Source organism: Salarias fasciatus, chromosome 6, assembly GCF_902148845.1.
Source record: "Salarias fasciatus chromosome 6, fSalaFa1.1, whole genome shotgun sequence".
Taxonomy (NCBI): Eukaryota; Metazoa; Chordata; class Actinopteri; order Blenniiformes; family Blenniidae; genus Salarias; species Salarias fasciatus.
The window spans coordinates 36,183,309-36,195,033 of NC_043750.1; the positions used below are offsets into that span (position 1 = coordinate 36,183,309).

An 11,725-nucleotide genomic window follows, 5' to 3' on the forward strand; every position below is an offset into this window, starting at 1 on the left:
TCTGAGCTGATCAACAAAATATTCTGGATAGACTGCTTTAGAATTTATTGTGAGCTTACAGAGGATTTTCTATCTCGTTCATCAAAATACAGACACAGTGTAAACTCTCCAATAATCACCAAAATATCTTAAAAAAAAAAAAGGCTTTAAAACACGGCAGACAGATTTTTCAAGCTTTCTCTTGTTACTTTGGCAGGAAAAATGGTATTTTGTCTGTATTTCAAGCATCTCGTGATATTTCATCTACTTTCAACTGTGGCCAGAAAGAAAACAAAGCCACTGAAAAATATGTCTGTAAGATCCGATGCACCTACGCGCAATAAAAAAGTAGCCTAAGGCCTATACTGAATTTGATCTACCGAGCTGAACAATCCTTCATTCCTTCAGTTGTCTTGAAGCATGCACGCCACCATCTGTCTTCCCAGAAATCAATGCAACAATCTGTTTAACAGATACCTCAAATAGCTGAAAATGAAAGAAGTTGTTGTAAATCTATCAGTGTTTCGCCAGAATGTCATGAACAGAGAAATGGCATCGCTGCTATTTTATTTTTCTTTGATATTGAGTTGGACAGGATAATGTGTTTTTTAGAGCGAGCCTCAGATCAATCGATTAAAGTGAATTTGTTTTTCGAGACCTGCAGTGATTCGGCTCCAGGGACGCCGTCCCTTCCTGCTCCTTTAACACTGAATGCGCCCATTGAAAGTGAGGCCCGCCACACGTTTACACCTTACTACATTTGTGCCTTTTTACCTTTTTGAAAAATAAACATTTAGCTTGGCCCATGAGGGGCTCATGAGACATGTTGAACTTCACCCTGACAGGGGCAGCGGCCTGACCCTGTGTGCAGCATAGGAGGCATTCTTTCTCCCCTTGTGTTGTTATTTTTCACAGCCAGCCTCCAAGGTCAGGACACCTAAAGCCCGGGTGGTCCGAGCACTTTATGTCTGCTGAGCATGTGTGTCATCGCCAGCCTCGGGAGCCCAGAGCGAGCTGGAATATTTGTCGGCTGATGGCTTCAAAGAACAATGAGCCGGGGAGAGCGCGCGCCTTTGCTGAATTCTTATGGTAAAAACTCCAGTATCCAACAGTGAAATGTAGTCCAAATCGTGCAATAATCAAAATATTCATCTCCCAGCAGGAAGGGAAGAAATAATTTCACCCACACCACAATCACACCTCTCATCTGCTTCTGCCGCGTCGCGTGTAATTTGACAATTTGTAAGAGCATCACTGTGAATCTGAGCTGTCATCAGCAGCGGCGGGCCGAGCCGCAGAAAGAGGGCCGTGATTAATAGGCGATAGGAGCGGCATCTGCACCAGCCACACGAAAACAAGCCCCGGGTGAGAAATGTGAGACACGGCCGGAGTGAGAGAGCCAGAGCGCTCCGTTCAATCAGTGAGGACGACAGGCGGGGGCTTAACGGGATCGGTGTGAAGTGCCGGGCCGCGGCGGGAGGCCGGCAGGTGGAGCAGGCCAAGCTATCCCTAAAACCAGGTGCTAAGAGGCCTTGCGTGGTAACCTTCTGCAAACTGCCAATGCTTGACGGTGATGGATGGAGGAGGGGTCGACGGCAGGGATACAAGCTGTTAGATTTAGGAGGGGCGGGGCGGGCCGGCTGTGATGTAACCTACACAAACTGCGAGATGCCGAATGGACAAATGTGCTCAGCTCAGCCTGCGAAAAGCCCCACAACATGGTGATTCATCTATAAACATATTAATATAGCATATCCTAATTATTTTTGAAGGTTTGAACATTTTTTTCCTTTATAGTCATCTTTTTAATGTCTTATCGGAGTGAGGAATCAGTGCACAGCCTTTGATAATGTCCTCCGCTATAACGGCGTACATAATGTGCCAGAGGCGGCAGCTTCAAGCGTCTCTGGGGCTCATGACACAGCGGAGAAGCAACGTGGCCTTGGAGTCATGCTGGACGAGCCGCCCGGCCTGTCAGTGCCGTGACGGATACCAGCGGAGGGGTCACGACACGCTCGCCTCCAGCGCTCAGCGAGGGGTCCTTCACATGAGGCCCACCACCTGATGCTCCCACCATCACTGAGGCGATCTGTATGATATGAACAGATCACTCACCTCGATCTAGACTGATCTAGATAGATAGATAGACGTTCAAATCCATCCAAAAAGTTGTGATTTCAGAGCGCCGTTGTCAAAACGCAATGACAGTTTTGCGTTTTCATTTGATTACTTTGTGTAAACAGGGCCTAATGCACCAAATGGCAAGATGACTGGAAAGCCCTGGTAGACGGACTGAGAAATAAATACATAAATAGATAATAGATCAATTGATGATAAAGAGTAAGACTGCTGGAGAGATAGAGATAGATAGCTGAACAAAAACACAGAGTTCAGCTGCACATGTGAAGAAAACAGTTTTTTCTTTATAAAATTGCGAATGTATCCACTCTGAACAGATGAGCCTTCCTAGAAGCCTGACCTTGGTGTGTGTTCAGTGGACGCCACTGCTTGGCGGGCCATAAATCACAGATTCCAGCTGAAGTGATGTCAGTCCTTTGCTTGTTGTGTTGTCGCTTCACACTACGAAGACATGCGGACACGTGGTCAGTCTTTCAGTCCACACTCCCTTCGGTCACCCAGGACGATTTATCGGAGGTTTAGATAGTCAGCTGCACGTATGCAAGCGCTCATGCATGTTGCACATGATGTGTGTCTGTCAGCACAAATGTGTATTCACTGGCGGCTGTTAGCATGAATGAATTAAACTTCTAAGTTGATGTTAACCTTAATTTGTATCACTCCTGCAGAACAGTGAGCTAAAACGCACTCTGACAACACACCACAGATATTTCTACGTACACACACACACACACCCCAGAACAGTAAAAACCTTTACTGTTGACTATTTATAGAGCGTGGCTGCTTTTCAGTCCCTCTGGCTGTATGTAAATATTTGACCTGGATAACTAGAAGTATACGAAAAGCTTTAACCGAGTCACTCCGATCCGACGGCCTCTCACTTCTGGGAAGCTCCCGCTAAACGGTCAAGGCCTCGCAATCTCTAATAAGTACGCACATGATTCATCCATAACATTTATGATGACATGGCAACATTAGTGTGCTGGTTTTATCACCCGCGACGGCGCCGATCCCCTCGGATAAAATGCTCAGCTTCATGTTCCATAAAATTGTTCTTCAGTCCTTTAATGAAAGAATAAAAATGGTCTCTTATAAAAATGAATGTGCTTTAAGGCCTGTGGTCCAAAACCAGGTCGCAAGAGACTCGAATCCGGCCCGCCAAACCACCAAGCAAGACTGTAAAAACTTTAAAGGAAACATTGTTTCTTATTTTTGTGTTTTTAAACAAATTTCCAGTCGCAGACAAAACACTGAGCCGAGATATCGGCATGAAAGCTAGCTAGCTCGCTGTTTAAATCCACGCTGTCAGGGTGAATCTGTAAAAACAGAAGCTACAGCTAAAGGACAAGTTTCTAATTTTGCATTCTTTTACACCAGAAGGTTTCATTAAAATTAAAAAGTAGTTTTCGATAATAAATGAAACTTGAAGGCATTATTTTGCCGGTCTGGACCACTCAAGATGAAACTGATATTTTTTGTGAATCCTGGACTAAAAACACGATTCCCAACAAAAGCGGGATATTCTCACTGTGTATCTGCCCCAAATAAGCACTTAGACAGTTAAAAATAAGAGTCCAACACTGAATTCCATCACTTTAAACTCCGTTCACGCTCATGCATTTAAAATTTGTCTGCAAAAATAACAACAAAGCGAAAATACAAGAGCAGGACTGAGTTCTTCCTTTAACTCTGGGTCTCTTGATTTAAGGTGAGCATCTGCTCGGTTCCCGGTTCTCCCGGCGCTACAGATGGATCTTCTGCCATGTTAATAGTTACTGTAAAACCTCTAAAAGTCCGCTCACTGACAGGCTGCAAATATCAAAGCCAAGAGGCAAGACGATCTGTATCCGAAAGATTTTATGACACGTAGGGATTTGTATTATTCCTGCCGCTCAGAATTTACTGCCGCAATTTTTCACGGGTAGCAAGTCAGTCTCAGTTTAGTAAAGTTTTACTGCGCTCTTCAAATTCTTGTTTTCTTTTTCTTTTTTTTTTCAGTCTGTGTTTCAGTAGATTCCTTTGTCAGTGATTCTGAGAAGTGAACCTAAACAGTGTTCCTTGTGGTCACACAGGGATGCAGAAAAAAACCCTTTAAAAATGGATTTCAAGCTATAGACAGACGTAAAGAAACATATTTGGTTCCTGCTAATTTAGAAGTGGTATTTGGATTTTAGGGCTATAAAACCAGCAGTGTGACTGAATCTTCACTCCTGATTTTTATTTACCAGTAATTTCATCACCTCAGATGGAGCCGCAGATGAAGATGTGCTTTATTTATACAGCTGCACTTCGCTATAAAACTGTCAGCACTGTTAATCTGGAACCAGAATAACACCTGACGATCTACCTTTGATTTGCTGAGCTGTCTCAGGTTGCTTGTTTGTAGTAGCTGATCTCTGATGACTACGAAAGTAAGATTCACACACATTCAAGCCAAAAGTGAATATTTTAACAAAATGTTATTTTTTTATAGTTTTGGTGACAGAGATCACAACAGACATCTACAAAACCCAACCATTTGGTGTCACAAATAAAAAGTGGGGGTGAATCAGTGTACGTATATTAGGGTCAAAGCGTCCGAGGCTGTTTTCACTTCTGATCTGACTTGGGTCAGGATCTTGTTTTGAAGAAATGGAGGTCAAATGAGAACACGTTCACCTTGAGATCAGGTTGGACGAAACCTACCTCAGCTAAAATAACTCAAAGTTGCAAAAGCTCTGGCTCATCTTGCCAGGAGTTCTTTCATTTGTTCAACATCCGTTAGGAGTCCTTTCATTTCAGTGTCTTGACCAAGGAACTCATATTTTAATATTTTGTTCCAGACATGTAAAAAAATATACAAAACACAGACAAAAAATAAGAAAAAATCTATATGAAGTTATCTTAATACAGTATAGTACAGGCACGCAAGCACACATATAAAATAAACCCTTTTAAATAATCTATAGGCATGAATAAATATAGATTTTATTAAAATACCAATACCTGTAAGAAGTAAATCTAGATCTAATAAACACTTATCTAAAGAGGTAAAACTTATTTAATCCAATAATTTCTCCAGCATTCAATAATCATTTCATGTATGGAGCAGTTTGCAGTGACAAATGTGACATTAGCTGCACTAGTTAGGTACATCGAAAGAAATTCAGAAACTGGAAAACTCCATTTTTTTTCCAAAGTCGATTTATTACACTAAAACAGAAAGATTTCAAACATGACTTCTTTATTCTTTAGATTATAAGTCATGACATTCTAAACTCATCTCCCAAAGTGTTAAAATATTTCTATTTTTACTAAGATTCTTTTTTCCCCCTCATAGTGTTCGTTAATATCAGTGATCGGTGTTGGCACTCTTGTGTGTTTCGTATGTGGAAAGAAACTGAAATGCAGATCAGCTCGATGGGAGGCAGAAGGTTGTGAAGGTTGCGGGCTGCGGTCGTAGATGGACGCCCACGGGAGATTTAAGAGCCGCGTTACCTAACTCTTTCCATGAACGTGATCAAAACACTGACTTGAGGCTTCTTTTTCAGCTCAGTGCTGAGCAGAAATTTCAGAATTGCAGCCCTTTCCATTCATGATTCCTTCACCATCCACCTGCTTTCATGCAACGCGTTATTTTTCCATTCAGAGAAAGGCATTGCTGTCATTACCCGGCGCAGGTAGAAGGGCTTGGGGTCAGAACTCCACGCGCAGCGAGGACGTGCTGATATTGACCAGGAGGGTGGATGGACATTTTGTTCAACCTGCTCAACCTGATGAAAGGCCTAATAGATTAGGGGCGCCTGGAAAGCTCGGCTCAATCCCTCCTGCTCAGTGACCCAACGTCCGCAGAACAGCTGTGTGCGGGCGCTCGGCCGTTAGGCCAGGATGACAAGTCATTGCTCAGCTTGATATATGAACTATTACATGTGAAACACGAGGGTTTGCTGAAGGGTACGATGCTGTGAGGACGGCAGCATCAATGTCCCGATCATGTGTGGAGCAGGCCAGCACGCTTCGGCCAAAGGCAAGAGGAAAACTTAGGACTGCAATATTACAACTCAGCATTCGTGTCACTCGTTTATTCTCCACAAAACAGGAAAAAAAAAAAAACTGGATCCAAACGGTTTCAGTTCAAATGTTTGTGGAACAACATTTCATCTGGCAAAGGAGCAACGACACAGAGCTCCAAATGAACAGAACACCATTTTAAATTAATCAATTTACAAAAACTGTATGAATGTTCACAAAACAGATTCAAACACGTTGAGAAACATAGATGGCGGCTTTGCAGCCCAGCTGGATGACATTTTTCATTAGCCAGTATCCTGGTACCTAAAAGAAAAGGGAAACATCTGTTATACTGCAGCGTTTGAAAGAAGCACCCATAAAGATATAAATGCACTGTTTTAGTAAATTACAGGGTGTGGCTAAAATGGCACAGGGGATATTCAAACTCATTTCATAAAAGTAAATTACACAAACAGGTTTTCTAAAGGTACAAAATACAGCAACTGTAGATGAATGACTATGTTAAAAAATACAGTCAAAGTGTTTTATATGGAATTCAGAAAGGTTATTTATGTGAGATAATGTAATACCTAATTTCCTAATTCTGGCCTGATAAAGCCAAAGTACCGACAGCCTAATTAGATATTTAACCCATTACCATAATAACACATTGGTTTTTTTTTCATTTTCACTTCATTAAAGTTTTGCATTTACACAGCATCATTTTAAAAACTATGTGCTTTTACAAGGAAACAGCAGAATCACTAAAAACGATGTAGTTTTCATGTTGGGCCACTAGAGGGTGCCGCTGTTAGATTTTTAATAAACATTAACAATGGATGTACATGAACATTCATACAGACTGAGGCTCCAAAACACAGTGAAGGTTGTCCCTTCTCACTTGACGGCATCAGTCACTGATTCATTTAAGAACATTTTTAGTAACACACATTTAAAATTATTTTTATCTTAGATATGTGTGCCTGGGTTAAATAAAATGTGTGTATAAACAAATCAAACGATGTCCAGAAACACACTGACCGTTTCAGCGTCATGCTCCAGGCCCGTGTCGTGGTGTTCCATCTCATCGTCTCTGAATTCCTTTATTACCTGAGAAAATAGAAACATCTTGGATATTATAATCAGTCAATGCAAAGAGCAAAAGCTGGCATGTTTCAGCGTGAATGTTTTATCGCCACTGAATGGAGGTGAACGGATGCACCTGTAGCAGTTCTGTGTATCTCTCTGGGTCTTTCTCCATCAGCGCTCTGATCTGGCTGTTGTAATGTTCGGAGATGCTCTCCTCCACAGCCACGGTGCAGGCCATGGCCCCCTCTTTCCCCAGCAGAGCCGTGGAAGCTCCTGCACAGAACCAGAGTCCAAAATGAACAAAGAAACACCTTACCACAGACCTTGAGGGTCAATGCTTCGAAAAAGCTTCTCACACTTCCTCAAACATATGTCTTCTTTTTGGAATTTTGATTAAAGACACATTAAGAACACGGTGCATGTTATTGAGCTACACACACCGAGTACAAAGCCAGCGACGTTCCAGAGAGGCAGCAGTGCTGTGGGCCGGACCCGGTTTTCTGACAGAATTTCTTTAAATTTCTCAAGGTGTTTCTTTTCTTGATCCCACATTTCCTAAAGAAAAACGAAAATGTGCAAAAGTTACACGGCCAGACAGATTAGTTTACTTCTCTTCATTTTTAATGAATAAAAGAGCAACTCAGTTAGCTTCAATCACTTTATCCACACAAATTCTTACTATTTCCGACAAAGTATTAATCATCCTGAGCCTTTAATGCAAAGCAAGAAGGGAACCAAGTCACCTAAACGTAAGATTTATACAGGAAAGTTACTGAGCAATGAATAGGAACTCCATACAAAGGCGTTCAATCCCAGACCAGACAGGTATGTCGCAAGCAGACAGTAATAACCATGCGTGACCGTTACAGGGACATTCTTTGGACTGGTGAAAGAGAAAGTATTCAGAAGAAGACAAAATGGCACAAATGAGAAGATAAAATGAAGACGGGGCTCTCGGTATTCTGGATGCTGCTAAGTCGTCTGGAGCGGCTGCCAGACAGCTGAACTCTAATGCTGCTGGGCTGAAAATTCAATACGAGACCTCATCTACGTCTGCCCACATGGATAAAAATGATGAGGCTCTACTTTACCTGACTCACATGCAACTTCATTTTAACTTCAGAAATTTCTAATTTTGCAATTCACCCAGAAATGTGCAACAGACGCCTGAAATACTGTATCCCAGAAATAATATTCAACTTGTATTCTACTTATTCTGCTCTTTTCTGTGTTGAGCCTTGCTGCGAGAATTTATCCTAGAGATAAATAAAGTATTTCTATTCAAGTCAGTAGAATATACTCTTAAATATGAAATGAACATTACAGTGTAGCCTCAGAGAAGCTGCACTTGTCCATGGGTATGGATCAGATGCATCAGATCTCACTGAGGTCAGATGCTCAGCGGGGCTTGAAGCAGCGTCCTCTGCCCGGAGCACACCGAGGTTTTCCACGTGAAGCCGAGCTGCATACCTGGATGAGAGGTCCGGTCCTGGAGCGGCCCAACACTGCCATCTGGCCGGCGTAGATGCGGCTGGCACCGTACTCACCGGCGTGGTCCACGCGCAGCATGCGGTGCAGCATGTCCCTCTCCTCGGGGTCACGCGGGGGCGGAACCACACTGTAAGCACGAGCAGGCTGCAGACAAACTGCAGCTGGGGGCAAAACGTCAAAAACAAAGGAGTTAACAACATTATGTCTGCATATGAGGGATTTTCTCCATTTAAATTCACTCCACCTAAACGGAAGTGAGTCGAAACACAGATGCAGAGACTCGGACACGCTGTATCCACACTAATGTTACATGACCGCTTCAGACTCAGCAGGTTAGGTAAGTGTTTTTAGCATTTTAGCATATAGCAGCTCGTAGTCTGACACACTCCTCGGCTTACCTCTGCATTTTAAACACTGCCGAATCATGGCGGGGCTGAACATCTGCGCCCAGCCGCTGTACGCTGTGTGTGCAGCTCCTCGTGTCAGCGGTCGGTCAACCTAATGCCCGCTTTGTCCAGGAAAATGTAGAATAATGTGGACCATCTGACATTGAGCGACAGAAAGTTCTGCGGCGCACAATTATGACGTAAATACGTTGAGCAACATCCTGGTCACGCCCACTGCCCCTTCTCCCACGCGGTGAGCTTTACATTCAAATTTGTTTATTTATTTGTTTCATTATGGACTCATATTATTCACCATACCACGATGTTTTTTTGTTTATAATTTTAATACCAGGTTTTATCTTTTTTTTTTTTTTTATCAAGGTCTTACAGCCAAATAATAGTTCACCAACAACAAAATGAATGAATGTCATGTGAAACTTAATTAGGTTTCCCAGCTTTTTCAAAAATAAATCTGGGGTAATTACAACTAGCCTAACATTTGGTCAGTAGTTTTGAATAAAACAGCCTATAGCCTCATTCATAAAGAAATAAATAGCGACAAAGTGGCAAGTGCTGTTTTAAAACAGGAAAACTGATCCTTGTAACTTCACAGGACAAATAATGACACGTTCACATGTATAAAGAGAAACATTTAGGAATCGCTTTTTGCTCCAAGTGCATGTTTTAGTCTGCTGGAGAAAACAGTTGAAATTCACATAGAGGGAGAACATGCAAGTCCACACAGAAAGGTTCAGCCTGGAGTCCACCTCCCATTTTCACTGTGAGCCTGACCACTACACAAGAACTGGACCGTTTATTGCTTTATTTAGAGGAAAGTCAATGTTGTATTTCATTTTAAAATCAAGGGTCCAGTGTCTGGAGGATTAAGTTCCACTCAGTTTATCAAGACCAAAAACAACACAGTTTAATGAAGGAGAATGTCAAGCTCCTCATATATCTGTCTGCTGACAAGCTTTATGGAGATGGAGACTTTGTTTTCCAGCAGGATTTCTTATCCCTCCACACTGTCACAGTAGTCAGAACCGCTTTGCTGAACATGGCATTAAGGGTTAGTCCGTCTCTCCTGATCTTCTATAGAAGAAAATACCAGATTCACAAAACAGAAGAGCCAAAAACAGCCAAGCTCCTCTTGACATTCATAATGCTTCAGTAGATTCACAGGCAGATTGCCTCTATGACCAGACCCAGAAGCGATCGACGTGTGCACAGGAAAAACATGCAAACTGCACTCCCAAGGCCCAGACTTTAATCAGGGATGGCTAACTGCAAAATTTGCTGCATTTTTTTAACCTCACAACTGTCTCCACATTTCATTGACATTACAGCATTACTGTCTAATATAATGAACATCTGAGCATGTGCGGCTCTGGCTCTCTCTCAGACCTGTGATAAACATGTGACCTATCCAAAGTGTACTTCACCTTTTCTCATAGTCTGCTGTTTTTGGCTCAAACCCTTTTCGTCTGATGAAGTGGTAGATGAGCTAAGTTTCACGGTATTCTCCTACACGTGAACATCAACTGGTCACTTCTGAGAGTTCATCTTTGAAGTCTCCGTGGTGCCTTGTTGTTTTTTTCGGCTCAGCTCCATGAACTGCGCAGGTTAGAGTTCACGCAGTTCACTTCACTCACACCTCATCCATTTAAAGAAACGAAAGGGAATGGAGAAAACTACCGTTTGGCCGAACACACTCTGTTTTTCTGTGTCACAGGAATCATGAGCATTTGCTTTGTTTAGGCTTGTTATGCAAGTCTAAACACTGAAGTGTATGAAAATGAGGGCGAGTGTGGAGAGGTGAGGCGTGGTCTCCAGAGGGCAGTGTTACACAGTCAAAGTAAGCTGTGGCAGGTTGGAGAATCAGAGCCTGTCCCAGATTTTATGATCACTTCTGAACATGTGACACTATTATGGGGCTGTCAAACAAAGCAGAGTTCATTGTCTTAACGTTTAACGTTATTTCATTCAAATAAACAAAACCGTGCGTATGTCTTCTTTCTAGTCTTAATATTTGATGACCCACAATAATATCAGGCCCATTTAATCGATTCAGAATAGTTCCACTCTTTCTTTTGATATCCACAAATATGTTCTGCTGCAGACGATCTCCCTCTTCTGGAGTTGTGGTGTGGCGTTCTATTACTAGCATTGTGCCAGTACAGTGTGTTCCAGTACATGTGTGTAAGAACTGCAAAAGATCACATGAAGAAGGACCTGTTCAAAGACCGTGGGGTTATTTTTTCATTACTCGGTTACGTCTCCCTTATTACAGGGTACGCAGGCCCCACTGCAGACCTACGGCGCAATAATTTTGGCATTTGGGAGGAACTTTTTCAGAATTTATACTGCTGCTTTTATTTATATATAAGACGCCTTCTATTACAGAGTGCAATAAGACCATAGGTTTAAGGAAAACGCAGGTTATTTCAGGAGAGATGGAGTGATAGGGATCATTTCTGCATCACACAAAGAAGCTATTGTGATTTCATTTCAAATTGCCAAGCAGACCAACTGTGTCTTCGCTTTATAATTAGGGGGTTCTTTTAAAAATACGTATACTTTTAAGTACATGCATATTTTTTTGCAGCAAAAGTTGGACTCTGTTTCTTCTCAGACTGAATGTATCTATTCAG

At 42.2% G+C, this 11,725-nt stretch overlaps 1 protein-coding gene across 3 annotated transcripts; it reads right to left on the bottom strand.

Moving 5' to 3' along the window:
• Positions 1-5,326: 5,326 nt before the first annotated feature.
• coq7 (coenzyme Q7 homolog, ubiquinone (yeast)) lies at positions 5,327-10,789 on the bottom strand. Of its 3 annotated transcripts, none has more exons than XM_030094454.1 (6): positions 9,087-9,266; positions 8,668-8,843; positions 7,638-7,752; positions 7,331-7,470; positions 7,150-7,218; positions 5,327-6,432 (listed from the first exon to the last, which is right to left on the bottom strand). In XM_030094454.1, exons 1-6 carry the CDS (start codon positions 9,127-9,129, stop codon positions 6,355-6,357), a joined length of 621 nt encoding a protein of 206 aa, XP_029950314.1. In that variant the 5' UTR covers positions 9,130-9,266; the 3' UTR covers positions 5,327-6,354. The 3 variants fall into 3 exon arrangements, with proteins under 3 accessions (XP_029950314.1, XP_029950315.1, XP_029950312.1); XM_030094455.1 differs by lacking the exon at positions 9,087-9,266 and adding an exon at positions 10,783-10,789 and having other exon boundaries at positions 5,331-6,432; positions 8,668-8,849; XM_030094452.1 differs by having other exon boundaries at positions 5,344-6,432; positions 8,668-8,849; positions 9,087-9,260.
• Positions 10,790-11,725: the final 936 nt, after the last annotated feature.